Consider the following 15,469-nt stretch of genomic DNA (forward strand, 5'->3'; position numbering starts at 1 on the left):
AGGTGTGTTTAAGGGGGACCTGAATCACGTGACCATCATCAAGCTGCAGAAACGTCATGCAGTGAAACCAAATCATTATCACAAACAGCATTATAAAGCTTCACACCTTTTACAATTTGCAATAAATATTCAGATATAGCCAGAAACGTCCAACCTAGACATCCGAGGCCAAATAGAGAGGCGTGTAAAGAAATGAACAATACATAGGCTACGTTTGCAAAAAGTAGAATGGTATCCAAAAAATAATGATTTAATAAAATAAGGTTTATATTTTCACCATTATAGCCTATATTTGTTCTAATCCAAGAGAGATCATAGGTTTATTAACTAAGGACAGTGTAACACAAGCGTAGCGTATGGCCTACAAATCCCAAGGTGCATTGCGTCTATTACCATAGCAGCGGGAAGTTGGTTTGTGTGTCCGTCATGGAGAATCAGAGCCGAGTTTTCGCTGAGATTCTACCGGCTGCTGCTCGGGAATTCGCCGCTAAGGAAAAGGAGCATGGCTTCGAAATGCGAGCAGTTAATAGCCAAAACCCAGGCAACGTTAACCAGGCTCGGGAGGTTCAGGTCACGGGAACAGCGGAGGTCTGTTGCCCGGCGGACCGAGTGTCTGTGCGGGTCAGTGTGGCAAACAGCAAAGAGTCCGTCAACGAGGTGACCAACAGCATAACACGGAGACTTGAGTACATTTTACAAAGTGTCAGGTAAGAACATACACATTATACACTATTCAATTTAAACAGCAAACCGTAAGCTAGCTAGTAGCTTAACTGGCTGTAACTCTTGTAATAACAACTTCAGCGAACTACTAAACAAAGTTGTTGAGTAGGAGACGTAGCAAAATGTGGCTAAACGTATCGATTTCCCTCCGGAATGTGTCGAAAAATAAGTATAAAGTGGCATAGAATTAAGTCGTGGAGTATTATCTATTTAATATTACTAGTTTTTCCACAGGCACAAGCATAGTTGGTAAGGCAAGAAGCTTGCAGTTCATATAGTATTTCGAATTCGTGTATGCTGTTAAAATGTAGATGTGATTGTACTTTTGCTAATTTCACCATAACCTATATTGCAGTGAATATAATCAGTTGTCATTAATTCCTTCTGCTTAGACAACATGGTGTCAGTGAAAGAGACACCTCAGTGAGGAGGTTTCTCCACCGGGAGGCAGAACAGTATCACATGGAAGCAGAGGTGGAGTATTCAGATAAACACTAATGATCCAAATGTTGCTTAAACTGTCACTGACTCTACATGTGTTTTGTTCCCACAGGTCAAGGTCACTTTCTCCGATTTTGATAAGATGGAGCGAGTGTGTAGCGTCCTGCTGGAGAAGCTGGACAAGAGTGTTTGTGTGGGAACGCCACATTTCTTCCACAGTGCTGAAAGCCTGAGTCAAATGAGGTATACAACACACACATTTTATCATCAGTTTAATATCTTTACAGACTATTTGTAAGTGGTGTGTTTGTCTGTTCTCTAGGCGGCGAGCGTGTGTGTCAGCGGTTGAAAATGCTCAGCAGAAGGCCTGCGAGGTCAGTCAGCTCCTGGGGCAAACTCTGGGACCCCCCCTTCAGGTCAGGGAGGAGGAGACAAGGGAGTGGAGGAGTGAGGATGAGGAAGATGGAGGCAGATGCCGGGATTCTGCACCCCTTCCTCACATTCCCAATATCAGAGCCTCCTCACGGGTGTCTGTCTCCTTCAGCCTCAGAGACAGGAGCAGGAAAAAACTCTAAACACAATCATTTCACTGACTCATGAAACCAAAGAGAGGATCGTCACAGTTTAAAGTATTTTTTATTGCTAAAGTGCAGTTTTTCAAGGTTGTTTTTCCTTCCTCAGCCAACACTGTCTTGTAAACAGATTTTTTTTTTTTTAAGCGTTTGCTGTAATTTAAAATCAGTTGCACATCAAATTAAAACACTTTGTATTTGTACATCTCAAAGAAATAAAAAGGTAAATTACATTTCAAAAGACACCCTCACATCAAGATCAGGCAAGGAGGGATTCTAAAATGATCCTCATTTTGCTCAAATGTTGCACTTACTTCAGCAATGATTGACTGACTCAAGTAGATATCTTGGAGAAAAAAAAGAACTTGAAAACTGATAGAGGTTTCCGAAACACCTTGGTACAAACCGGTACAAACAGAGGAAGTGTAGCTAGCATTAAACCGTGGCTAGGAAGCGATAGCCACCAATCCTCTGTTGTTTTTAGCATTGCTAACATTGTCACCTCTTTGATCCCACATGCAGTTGAGCAGTCATTTGTCCTCCTTCTCGTCCTCTGGAAACATCTCGCTGAGCCAGGGCTGCATGACGAACCGCTCCCCGTCAAAATGTGTGAAGTAGTTTTCCAAGGTGGGAATCTCCGGCTAGAAACATCCGAGAGTGAGTCAAAACGTATGTAAAAGTGTGTGATTGTGGGCGTTAATGTGCTGTGCTTTTCCAGTACATACCCGTGTCCCAGTGAAGCGCATCAGCTGTGTTTGAGGCAAGTATGCTACCAACAGAGAGGAGGATCCAGGCCCGCTGAACAGCACTTTATAATGAGGCGTATTCTCTGCTTTGGGGACCTGCATGCATACAAATAGTGACAATTATACTTTCCAACAATTATATAAATAAGTCCAGAATGTATAAGGAAGGAAATGATTTTCAAAGAGCTGCTAACCTCAGAGTTTGAATACACTTTGTCCACCCATTCTTGAGGGGCTCGCAGCTCAGAGTCCCAGCTCACCACCACCCCCACCATGTGGCCCTTACTCTCCATCACCACGTCTCCAACACGCAGGAACACATACGGAGGACGAGGGCTGCGCACTTTCTTGGAGGCTGCAGAGTTAAAGAACAAGAAGAAAATCCTGTGATGTAGTTTTAGCACATTTCACTTTTTTCACAGTAACTTTTCCCTGAACAGTGAAGCACAAACATCAATCTACTCATTTGCTTGCAACAGGCTCCAGATGATTTACCTTACAAAAGAAATCTGAATATATGCACTGATTAAAGCCTTCAAAATATAAAGTAGACACAAACCTCCAAAGAATTCCAGGTCATTGTCTAAAAGCATGGTCTCTATGGGGCGCGAGTCTTTTAACTCTTCCTCTTCCAATCCGACTAAAGACCTTCGGGAAGCAAAACATATTGTTAGTATGCACATTAACAAGAGTATCCTGTTCATTTGTTTCTCTATTGCAACAAAGATTTAACTTTAGATAATGCAATTGAACATCACTTGTCATAGCATGTCTTAGTCTCAATCAAATTGTTTAAAAAAAAATTGGCTTTGTGAATGTATTTATGTTTTTTCTGTGTGTTTATCTTTGTTGTATGTGTCAAGTTGTCAAAAGCTTTTAGTTCACATTGCATTCTCTTATATGTATGACATGTGTTATGTTTTTATATTAAAGCAATGCCTTAGTCTGTTTGAAAGGTGTTTTTATAAATAAAGTCTATGATTATTATAATCACAGTCCCTTTTGATTGCAAAATATCCCATACTCACTTGGCTCTGGACATCTGCTGGTCTGCCCAGTCCATCCATGCCGTGCCATTGAGGTAAGATGTTCTCAAATCTTTCCAAATTCTAAGCAACCTGAAACAACATGATTATTATAGACACAAACACTGAAAAGGTCATATTTGGATGCAGTAGTCTTACCATATTTATTACTAGTGACTATACTTTACATATAAACAAGCTTTGTTTAATTTCCCAACACCACATACTTTTTCTGCCCAATACAAAGTTGATAACACCCTGGAACACTGACGCAGTCTTGGATGGATCCTACCGTGCGCTCGCGTGGTAGCGCTGCGTCACCGTGGTGCCGCTCCAGCGCGAGATGAGGTACTGCGCGGGCACAGCGGAGAGCAGCAGCACGAGCTGCAGCACCGCGGGGCGCGTGAGCTGAGGCATGGCTGCGCAGCTGGGTGTCACCGCCTGGACACGGAAACGGGAGTCAGGTGGATGTGGCACGTAGGCTATTGGACCCCAAATCAGTCCAAAGTTGACGTGTAAGCCATGTCTTTAACAGAAAACACACCAAAAACGTTTCTATACTGTAACAGACATGTTCTGTGTGTTTGTAATTGGCGGGCATTTGGTTCAACTTCAAATAGGCTACAGTGAAACCTCCATAAACAACATATGGCACTGCAGAAACCTCGAGGAAATGCATGTACTTGTCAAAAGTTGCTGATAAGAGCAGTTATCACGCCTACCTTGAATACAAATCCAGTCTTTTCTCCAACTAGCCTATCTGCCACACATTGCGTCGGAGAGAGGCTGTTTGCGCCTTGAAACAGTGACAGGCTTTCACTTCTCCTTTATTTACATAAGCTCTCGCCCATGCCGTTGTTGCCACCTGCGTGTATTTACATTTATCGTCAATATCGCCAAACAGGTAGTTTGTCCAATCGCAGCAGACCACGAAGGGACCGGCGGTCCTCTAGCGGCTCGCCACGTCAGGATGAGCCGAAACAGAGAGGCGTGAGCTGCGGGCGGGAACTGGTTCGTCCCGTAGTTTCGCTTCAAAACCATCATGGGCCTTTCTCATTTCACTCATTTCCCCTCCTCGACTCCTATCCTCGTGTCTTAGTCCCGCCCACAGGAGATGCGAGCGGAGGAGCCGAGGAAAGAAAAGGGGAAGCAGCAGGCGGTTAGAGAAATCCTCTCCTTTTCATTTTAAAGAGACGTCCATTAATGATGACAGGAGGCACAGCCCTCTGCTCTGTCTGATGGACATAACTGTGTTCATGATGACTTATATATTTACTTTTAATTCATTCACAGTGCGGTATAATGAGACAATAACAGGCTACAGATGCGGACATACACACACATATATTTATATAAATATATACAATTTCAGAATCAAACAAGTATGAGAGCACTCACAGCACAAATAACGTAATACTATCAGAGACTGGATATATCCCCCCCCCCCCCCCCTACAATAGGCCCGTTCACACCGCAGTACTTTTCCCACTTTAGTTCCTAAATGTTGCGTTCAGCTCCTAAAGCATATCAGGCTGTATTTTATTATGTGAAGCACTAAATGGTTTTAGACAAATATCGACTCTTTGTTTGTAGATATCTACTAAACTAAAGCATACAAATAAAGAGAGTAATGTAGGCCTGTTATACTGAGTGATATATATTATACACACTGCTCTGCTTTCTGCACGACCTCACAGCTGTTCTCACTGTAAACATCGCGTCGCGATGAAAGCATATATAGAATAGAAGAATAATATCCAGGGGATGCATGCAGAGCTGTCATTGGCTGAGATAAGTCCGGACGTGCATCACGACTCTTTTAAACATCACTGTTGCCGGAAATGCATCCGTGGAGGACCCATCAGTGTATCCTCGATTATAGCTCCCCCAGAGAGCCTCCTCGACGCTCGATCCTTGATGTGCATTTAGAGAAATGAGATGTCCTTCAACATGGCGCGCCGAAAACCATTTCCGGGTCACTACCGCAGGACCGAGGAGGAGAAATTAGAGAAATAAGAAAGGCCACATGAGGTGGGAGAGTTGTGTGTGCGACAGAATTAACTGATCTTTAAAGCCTTGTATAGTTTTACTTTAGAGAGAACAAAGCAGAAATAAAAAACCCACATACGCTTTTATTTAGAAAAATATCCAATAAACGTGAAGCCTTAATGTGGAGAATAATTTGAGTTTTGGTAGAATAATAAAATCTGTCAGGGAAATAAATAACACAATCAACAACAGGGAGGAAAAATGTATATGGAAACACTACTGTTTATTTACTTAAAATATTGGTATGAACTAACAGGACAGCAGTACTTCCCTACACATACATTCTAGCTTTAAATGCTTATTTTTTTTGCATTAAATCCTTTTATATATAAAAGTATACAAACTAACAAAGACATCCTCTTTGACCCGTTCACGTGAAACTGACGCCCCCTTTTCCCCCTTCCTGTCCCACATCCCCATAAAAACGTAATAAAACATCCCAAAAAGCTTTCTCATCATGGCTCACATGCAGCCACTTCACACACCCTCTGTGACCTTTGACCTCTGACCAAACTATTATCCAATCAGAAGCCACAAACAGAACAACTTTGTCCCTCATTATAGCACAGCCCCACGGTTAATGTGTGTACATGAGCCTCAAAATCCAGTACAGGTAGAGTAAAAGGGCTGATAAAACTGCTGAATCATTGATTTAAAATGTCTCCAAAAAGTAGTATTTCGGTTATATCCAAGTGGGAATACACCAACTGATGCTTACAAACCAGTGACTTGCTTTTAAGGCATTTATGACATTATTAGAGGATGTACATTATTACTAACAAGGGTAAGGTAACCAGCAGTAATGAATCAACGCTTTAACTTTGACAAATTCCATAAATACAGGTAATGTGCATGATCTGATGATAATGAGGCGATAGCAAAATAACTTTAATGGGAAACAAAACATCTCCATGCATCATCTTATTAAAAACTTCAACCACAAAATGACCATTTATTAATGAAATATTAACCCTGTGTTAGCTAGAATTATCAACGAAAACTTTTTTCATGCATGACTCCACGGTGAAAGAAAATAATCAAAGAATGGAGAAAAGTCCTGATGAGTTAAAGGGGCCCTATTATGCTCACTTACAGGTTCATGTTTGTATGTTGTGCCTCTACTGTGACATGTTTCCATGCTTTAATGTTCAAAAAGCTCCTTCATTTTCTCATTCTGTCAGTGCTGCACCTCTTATCACCTGAAACCAGAGCACAGTCTGCTCTGATTGGTTAGCGGTTGTGATTGGTGAACCATTTATAGATGTCCGCCCCTTATACAATCACGTACAATGTGTTGGCAAACCAGCAAATAGAAGCGCTAGTGTAACACAGTGATGTCACTATGTTACAAAAGTAAACAAAGGAGTCCAATGGAGTCACCAAAAATGATATTACACACTACAGGAAAGGAAAACCACCAAAAGAAACTAGGGCCCCTTTAAAGCAAATCGTTTAACAACAACAAAAGTGAGGCTGTTTGGCAGAAGTGCATTAAATATAACAGTTTAGCAGTTATGTGTGTTTGGGTAGTAGTGAGCATAAGACTGGATGGATGAGACTTGTTTTATACTGCACAAGTTGCGAGAAGAGTTTGTAGGCTGATGTTTTAATGTCATTTCATTTTGTTAAAGCCGGCTTCAATTTACTTCAGAGAAATCGAGACATTTCTCCATATTAGATTTTTTTGTTCACCATGGAGGCATGCAAGGAAAACCATTTTTCAACAAGAATTCAAGGTAACCCAGGGTGAGAGTCTGATATACAAAAAGTGATCTTGGGGGTGAAGTACTCCTTTAACTGGGCTGCTATGTACGGGCAAGATAAGCTAATCAATTGTTCTGGTTTCAAAATGTGAACATCTAAGTAAAATACGGCAAACAACTTGAATTCATGAGTTTTTTTAAGTTGGCTTGTGTATGTTTGAGCTCATCCCTAACGTTTGAGAAGCCTGGGTCTAAAATCTTGTTTCCACAATCTGCTAATAATAATCTGTGCATATATGTAAATATGATTATATTGATATTGAGATCCAAAACCTTTATGTGCCCACAAAGAGTTTCTTTTCCCACAAAATATATATTTTCCTGGGTATAGATCATTAACTTTCTATCTTAAATGCACACCCCCAACAATAGTATTTATACCATGCCAATAATCGTTTGTTAAGAAAGATGTTTTAGGCTTCTCCATCTGGAATAAAACTCTTCATATACACAATATAAACAAATCTTTTGTGAAGTAAATATAAGCCAGACTGAGTGAAAAATGGTTAATTGTATAATTGACAGTAACCATTCTAACTCGACAGATTTAGCCACTGAATGGTGGTCCTGACCGACAGAAAACACACTATATGTAAAAGACAGAAAATAAAACACATTCAAAAGCCATGTACTAAAACTTCAGTGCCCAAAAACACAGAATTTGGCATCCATAACAACAAAACAACGATAAACAGATGAGATATACGTTCAATATTATGTGACAAAAAGAGTAATGAAATGAACCAGGGGTATATAGATGGTACGGTCCAGTTCTCCCCAAACCAACAACACCAGTGGCTGATTTGAGCTTTCTGTACTGCGTATGCCGCCATCTTCACAAATTCAGTCCATCGAGCGACCCAATATGTTTGTCTCCAGTCTTTTCTCTTTCGTTATACACGCCTGTCAGGTGAAGGAAGTCGAGCAGAATCAGCAAGTCAAAAGAAAAGACAGAAAAAAGGCCCGAAAGCAGAAACCGAGTATTAAATATGCCAGAGTAGCGAAGGCACACAATCAGAAAGATGAAAATACGACTTGCTCTCGGCTTTCCGATCCAGTTTGACCTGGCTCAATCCTGTTTGCTCCAGGCCTGACAAAGTGCTAGAACATGCGAGACAGAATTGTGTGTGGATGTGTGTGCGCATGTGTGTGGTCACCATTAAAACATATCAACATTTAAAAAGTTCCATATGTAAATATTTTTAAATACACAGGGTCACTCCCTCCCGCCGACTGCATTGATAACCGCTCTGTGGTAAGTGTATCTCAAAGTCCCCCCAAAAGCCCCCCCCCCTGGCCGTACCTTCGGTATAAACGTGTTGGTTATAGGATAATATATTGACATGGATAATGGTTTTACAACAACAGTAAAGTCTTTTTTTAACTGCTATAAATACATTTCTTTGAGAGGTTTCACAACGATCAAACTGTATGCTGAAAGTGAATGACGCGCTCAGTTGTGTCATAAAAACACGCACACTCCGATTTCACAAACACGCATAGTCACAACTTGTTCGTACACATACAGGCACATGTACTTTGCAGGGCAGAGGCCAAGCACGCATATACACACATGCACACGCACGCACACATACACACCAAAGACATAAAGGCACAAGGTATTGCTAATGTTGAGGACTCTTTAAAACATGATCTAACGAGACGTATAAATGACCCCTTCCATCCCTTTTCTCCTCCTCGCAGTAAAAACTGCTTTTAGGAGAGAAAAAAAGAGATGCTTTTTCTTTCTAAATAACATGCAAAAAATGAACACCCCACACACACAGGCACACACATGACCAGTAAACAAAACCTACAGATCTACAGTACCAACAGAGGTACACCATTTGGTATTTTAGCGCAGACGGACACGCTCACCGGTGTGTAAGACTTCCGAAACAGAGAGCCGATCATCACGTACAAATCTTAGAAAAAGCAGAAAGGGGCAGGGTCGTATAAAAGAAAAAGCGAGAACAAAGAAGAAAGGGGGGGGGGGTGGGGAAAAGACATTGTCGGGCCAGCTGTCTGTAATCCGTCACCAACAATTTCATCTTGCTTGGCATATGACCTTCCCACCAGAGAAACTCAGGAAATAGTAAGATACATCCAGCTCTCCTCATGATTATTTTTCAAGTACTAAAACCGTTCCACTACTGTTTAGACCGGTCTGACACCAACAGTGTTTAAGGGCAGACGGAGGTGAAGAGTGGTTCACTGGACAGGAACGAGACCACCAGCAGGGGAGTCAGTGGGCTCCTGTGGGATCCAACATGGACCAATAATGCAGGACGAGTTGGAACAGGATGAACATGCGTTGTCAGAAAGCCATCGTTTCAGTGGAGCGATGTGCTCACTGGGCCCAGAGCTAGGAGGAGTGGACAGATAAGTGCGCTGTTGTGTGTCTTCATCGCCACGGTTATGAATAGCAGCAGCTGGACGAGCAGCTCCCCAGACGCACACACACGGATGCATTTCTCAATCATGACTCCGTCTACTCAGCCTCCTCTGATGCGAGAAATCTACTGCAGATTCCTCCTCCTGACTTCCTGTGTATCTGCTCTGTTACCAGCCAATGAGATTGGCTTTGGCCTTCTCCGTCAGCTTTCGGACACGCCCCTTTGAGGATGTGCCAAATGTGATTGACGAGTCCTCAAACAGCAGCTGCCTCTGCTCCTCCTCAGAGTCCTCCTCCACGTACCAGGCGGACCGTCGCCCCTGGTTACGTGTGCGCATGGACCCCCCCGCCTTGTCCGCTTCCCCTTCCCCTTCCTCTTCCCCTTCCTCTTCCCCTTCCTCTTCCCCTTCCTCTTCCTCTTCCCCTTCCTCTTCCTCTTCCTCTTCCTCTCCCTCTCCCTCTCCCTGTGAAGACTCTCTCCGATTGGGTCGCTGAGTGGCCGCCTGCGAAGGAGGAGTGACCTCCTCGTTGGCTCTCCTGCTGCTCCTCCTCAGCATAGAGGGCTCAGGGGACCCAGTCCTCTCCTCAGGGGGCGGGGCTTCATCAGTTCTTACCGCTCTGGGCCGACCGCGCCGCCTAGGCGTTGACGGCATGCCAGAGTCCGACAGCACGGATGTTTCCTGCGCTGAAGACGCCCCGCCTTCGTCCCCCGTTGATTGATCAGGATCATCATCAGGGGTGGAGCTTCTGCGGTTCTTTCTCCTCCCCCCCTCCTCCGGGTCCTGCTTGCTCTTCCTGCCTTTCTTCTTGCCGGGAGGGCGGCCCCGGGGTCTGGAAGGGCTCTCTGGAGTCGTGACTTCTGGAGGACTCACTGGTGGCTCCACTCTGGATCTACGCCCCCGCCTCCCCACTCCCAGGGTCACATGACTACCGTGGCCATTCAGGTGGACTGTGCTCTGGGTTGGAGGGCCAGCAGGAGAGCCTTTATTTACAGGGCAAAATAAAATAAAAGAAGGCATGTGAGATTACATGTGTATCTTATGACTTTCATATTTAACCTAAGCACTACATGGTCACTTCTCTTACCAGCTGCAAGTCGTACAGGAGTCCTGAGTTTCCTCCGGGTGCTTCCTCCTCTGCTATCCTCCGCTGCCGGAGAGGGCTTCTCAGGAGCCGGTGGCGTTGCTGACACAGAGGTGTGAGCCCTCAAGGAGCGAGTAGACTCTATATGCAAAAAAAAGAAGTATATTGTCTAACATCTTACATGTGTTCAATTCTTGATAATAAACATTGTTTTTTTTGTCAAGAGTTGGAGGGGAAATGGATAGCCAACTCATGCCTGTACGGTAAATATGAAGCCAGCAGCTGGTTAGCTTAGCATAAAGACTAAAAACAGGGGGAAAAAACTTGCCTGGCTTTTTTAGAATGTAACAAATACTGCGTACCAGCACCCTTTAAGCTTACTGTTTAACATAACATAACATCCGCCATCATGGACTCAACTTCCACTGCTATGCTGATGATACCCAAATATATCTCAGCACTACTCCATCCTCCCAGCTCCCCCCCTCAGTCTCTTGTCAACTGCCTGCACGACATAAAAACCCGGATGTCGTCCAATTTCCTCAAACTCAACAGCAGGAAACCATGGTTGTGGCACCCAAGGCGCTGCTCCAGAAGGTTGGTGACTTCGTCCCCATCTCCTGAAGTCCGCAACCTGGGTGTCATCTTTGACTCCACCCTTTCCTTCCACTCCCACATCAAGCAGTGGCGGCGCCAGGGGGGCGCTAGAAGCTGAAGCACCCCCCAGGAAAGCCATAGCACCCCCTAAGCACCCCCAAGAAATGTATGTCTTTTTTATTCTTTATGTGTGAAATTCATAATTTGAAAAAGGATTGATTCGAAAATAATATGCTACAGTACAGTACAAGTAGCCTACTTCTGGGTCTCTGTGTTTCCTTCAAGCTCTGCTCTGTGTGTGTGTGTGTGTGTGTGTGTGTGTGTGTGTGTGTGTGTGTGTGTGTGTGTGTGTGTGTGTGTGAGGCACGAGCCATTTTGTGTGCGTGCGCGAGCGAGAGAGAGAGCGAGCGCGCACCGTACCGGAGATCGTTGTGGTTAGCATCTGGTGCTAGCTATGCTAACGGATATAAGGAGCTTTTTCAACAACAAGGTGGAGGGAGAACTCTCTCCTGTCAGACTGAGAGTCTCAGATAACCTCAGCTCAGGTGAAGTAAAGGACTCTCTCAGTGTTTAGATAGTTAACTTTAGTCCAAGTTATCTCAGTGGGTCTCAAACGGTTTGGTCACGATTAATGTAAATAAGTATTTCTGAGGCACACGTTTATATGATCATTATAGGTATAAAAAAAAGAGCATAAATGAAAAACAGGTATGAAATACTATATGGCAGTAAAACAAGAATACAGTTTAAAAGGGAGAGTGATTAGTAAAATATCCATAAAAAAATCTTCCCGGGGAGCATGCCCCCGGACCCCCCTAGAGGATGTTAGGTCCACCCCCCACTTGTAATAAATAGCACTTTACCCCTGCTTACACCTATATGCCGTGAGCTGACTATCGAGCCTCCATTGTAACTGTCGCGGGTACACTGTGTATATGCGTGGGGATTGTTGCGGTAGAAAATTCAACTGTAGCGCCCGGGACATTGATGGGAACCCCTAAATGTTTGAGCACCCTCTATGAAATGTCAAGCTACCCCACAGCACCCCCAAAAGAAAATATCTGGCGCCGCCACTGGCATCAAGTCTGTCACCAAATCTGCCTTTTTCCATCTAAAGAACATTGCCAGGCCGTCACTCTCGGAGTCGGTTGCAGAACCCTAGTCCATGCTTTCGTCACCTCCCGCTTGGATTACTGCAATGGTGTCCTGTTTGGGGTTCCCAACAAAACCCTGGACAGGCTCCAGTATGTTCAAAACTGTGCTGCCAGGGTACTCACACATACAAAGCCGTGGCAGCACATCACTCCCACCCTAATCCACCTCCACTGCCTGCCGGTCAAGTCCCGCATAACTTACAAAGTCCTCCTCCTTACCTACAAGTCCCTCCATGCCCATGCCCCCCAGTACTTATCGGACCTCCTCCGCCCACATGCCCCACCCCGGAACCTGTGGTCTTCTGACTCTGGCCTGCTCACCACCGTCCGGACCAACCTGCGAACCTTCGGGGACCGAGTCTTCAGTGTGGCAGCCCCCACCCTCTAGAACGCTCTCCCTGCGGAGATCCGCAACATCCCCACGCTTGACGCCTTCAAAAGGGCCCTCAAGTCCCATCTGTTTGCCAAGGCCTTCGGCCCCTAATTTATTTGTTGTTTTGTCTGTCTGACTAATTGTCTGACTGCCTTTTGTTTTGTTTGTTTGTTTTTACTCCTGTTTTTCCTTGTAAAGCGACCTTGGGTCCCATGAAAGGCGCTATTTAAATCTTATAACAAATTCAAATCATGTATAAGAATAACACATAGTTGTCTTACAGGGCACTACTTGCCGGACTATTTATTTGCTATTTTCAAGAGTCTTGTTGTCACTGTTAGTTTGCCGGGCTACAGTAGCTATAGCAGAGTTGCACATCTGATTTGAGCAAGGAAGCAATGAAATGTATTTTCCAAAACGACTACATTTCCATGTCTTTAGTGATCTCACCTGCTGCGCTCGGAGTGCTGCTAGTGGCGTTATGTGATGAAGATGAGGAGGGTGGAGAGTGTGTAGAATGGCGTGCCGCACTCCGTGTTCGTCCAGCTGCTGGACTGTCTGCCTTCCCGTTGACCAGCTGAGGGGGCTGTTTGGCGGGGACGATCTGTCTCAGAGAGGGGGGCCGTGAAGGGGGCGGCGACGGCTCCCTTCTCGCAGTCACCCTGGATGATACACGTCTCTTCCTCTCCGGACTAGAGGTAGGATGGAAGGAAAGAATACATAAAAAACCAGATCTACACAAAGCAAGAGCCTCAAATGAGATGTCCGGTGTTCTACCTGGATGCCGTGCTGCTTGCTGGAGATTCACTCCTCCTCCTCCTGCGCTTCATTGCATGCCGTGTCTGTCTGTCCGTGGTGTGTCTCGTCTGTCTGTCGGTGCTCTGCCTGGTCATTTTATCTGTCAGACCATGGATGGCCTTGTAGTCGGCCAGGATGGAGCTGACGTGCTCCTCAAACAGAGCCGAGAGCCTCAGACTCATGCTGTAGATCTGGTGAATAAATAAAGGACAAGTTATTTAATTGATGTTTTCATGGTACATTTTGCTTAAAGCACCCTGGATGTAAGGATTGTGTGTGTGTTTGTGTGTGCGTGTCTCACCCGGGACTTCTTACTGGGTGTGTAAGCTTTGGAGTTGCTGAAAATGAGCCGGACGTCTTTGCAGAGCTTAATGGGAGATTGGTACTTTCCTTCTTTGAGCGTTTTGAGGACGGTGCTGAAGTCTATTGGCGAGTCAACGATTTGAAGGTAGTCCTGAGAACGAAAGAGAGAAGTTTGGATATTTCAATTACAGGTTTAAAAGACGAGAACCAAATAAGCCGGGGAGAAGAAGCGGGGGAAAAGGAATTAGAGATCTGGGGTTTCACTTTGAAATGGGCCGGGGGAAAAGACTGAACCAAAAGCAAAACGGATTTCCAGACGCCGACTGAATAGCTAGATTCAAGGACCAAAAGAAGGTCATAGAAAATGCAAATGAACCCGAGCCCAATGGAAATGTACATTGAGCTACACTGAGATCACATAAAGAAAAACAAAAAGAGCACGTACGGGGTATTCCTGTAGGTCCACAGGTTCTCTGAAGGGCTCCGAGTCTTCACACTGAAAGATGAGATCCAGCAGCTCCTTACAGCGGCCCTTCCACGCATGAGGGTCGTATGAAGGGGGGCGCGTTCGCAGTTGCCGCTGCGTGGGTCGACGACCCTGCGAAAAAAAAGAAAAGAATATGAGTGAAGAGAAGAGATTTCACTGGCAAATACAAGCAGACTCGGGACAACTACTAATGTGAACAATTGAGAACACACGATGTTGTCAGATGTTACCTTATGGTTTCTCGTGGATGTTCCAGGAGTATTGGTATCTTCATCCTCCTCCTCATCATCCTAGATAGATAGAAAAGAGGGAATGATACAAAGGTTACCTACAGCATATTGTAATCTCCCTCCAAGCCTCCAACTTGTCATTTCATTTGCGTGTAATCATGCAGATACACAAACGCACCTCGTCCTCGGAGTCAGAGAAGGTGGCCTTCTTCATAGTTTTATAATGGGGCATGATGTCTGTCATGCTTTGGTCCCTGAAGAAGAAAAAAAGAACGAGAGAGCAGAAATTACTTTGCGCAAATGTGTGGAAAAATAGAAGTTTTTTTTACAAGTGTTAATATAGGTGTTAATACAAGCCACATCTTTATAACACCGCTGTACATATTGTTGTATTCACATATTTATTTATGTTGTCTATTGTAATAACATCTGTCTATTCCTTCTTATATTTAATAGAAATATTTTGATTTGACTATAACTTCTTATGTTTATATACAGCACATATTCCTTTTAATGGAGCAACTATCCCAAAACCTCATCCGGCCACCCCAGGATGAATTGAGTATACTCACTTAATGAAATGCAGGATGAGGTCAGAGACAAACTTGGCGGTGGTGACGATGAACGCTCCGGGCTCGTTGAATGCTTGAGCGTTGTGTTCGATGTAACGCACCTCCCACATCAGGGAGGACAGGCGTCTGCAAAGGAAACGCAAACGTGTTGAGTGTGT

At 44.3% G+C, this 15,469-nt stretch overlaps 3 protein-coding genes across 5 annotated transcripts in view; 1 reads left to right on the top strand and 2 right to left on the bottom strand.

The window, feature by feature from the left end:
• The first annotated feature begins 413 nt into the window (after positions 1–413).
• Positions 414–1,766, top strand: irak1bp1 (interleukin-1 receptor-associated kinase 1 binding protein 1). Its single transcript, XM_034150745.1, has 4 exons — positions 414–707; positions 1,116–1,197; positions 1,277–1,407; positions 1,487–1,766. The coding sequence occupies exons 1-4, from the start codon at positions 427–429 to the stop codon at positions 1,737–1,739; spliced, it is 747 nt and encodes a 248-aa protein (XP_034006636.1). The 5' UTR covers positions 414–426; the 3' UTR covers positions 1,740–1,766.
• A 17-nt stretch (positions 1,767–1,783) lies between these two features.
• On the bottom strand, positions 1,784–4,522 carry si:dkey-261l7.2. Of its 2 annotated transcripts, none has more exons than XM_034150747.1 (7): positions 4,230–4,522; positions 3,800–3,948; positions 3,511–3,600; positions 3,042–3,130; positions 2,677–2,837; positions 2,462–2,578; positions 1,784–2,377 (listed from the first exon to the last, which is right to left on the bottom strand). In XM_034150747.1, exons 2-7 carry the CDS (start codon positions 3,922–3,924, stop codon positions 2,267–2,269), a joined length of 693 nt encoding a protein of 230 aa, XP_034006638.1. In that variant the 5' UTR covers positions 3,925–3,948; positions 4,230–4,522; the 3' UTR covers positions 1,784–2,266. The 2 variants fall into 2 exon arrangements, with proteins under 2 accessions (XP_034006638.1, XP_034006637.1); XM_034150746.1 differs by having other exon boundaries at positions 3,800–4,033; positions 4,230–4,521.
• A 1,231-nt stretch (positions 4,523–5,753) lies between these two features.
• Positions 5,754–15,469, bottom strand: part of phip (pleckstrin homology domain interacting protein) — a 48,011-nt gene continuing 38,295 nt past the window's right edge. For both annotated transcript variants that reach the window (XM_034150388.1, XM_034150387.1), the window contains exons 32-40: positions 15,312–15,437; positions 14,918–14,993; positions 14,740–14,799; positions 14,468–14,620; positions 14,021–14,173; positions 13,699–13,910; positions 13,372–13,613; positions 10,801–10,938; positions 5,754–10,696 (exon numbers count right to left, since the gene is read on the bottom strand). In XM_034150388.1, the coding sequence (XP_034006279.1) occupies positions 9,882–10,696; positions 10,801–10,938; positions 13,372–13,613; positions 13,699–13,910; positions 14,021–14,173; positions 14,468–14,620; positions 14,740–14,799; positions 14,918–14,993; positions 15,312–15,437 (1,975 nt within the window). In that variant the 3' untranslated portion in view covers positions 5,754–9,881. The remainder of the gene's footprint in view (positions 10,697–10,800; positions 10,939–13,371; positions 13,614–13,698; positions 13,911–14,020; positions 14,174–14,467; positions 14,621–14,739; positions 14,800–14,917; positions 14,994–15,311; positions 15,438–15,469) is intronic.

Source organism: Trematomus bernacchii, unplaced genomic scaffold (assembly GCF_902827165.1).
Source record: "Trematomus bernacchii unplaced genomic scaffold, fTreBer1.1, whole genome shotgun sequence".
Classification (NCBI taxonomy): Eukaryota; Metazoa; Chordata; class Actinopteri; order Perciformes; family Nototheniidae; genus Trematomus; species Trematomus bernacchii.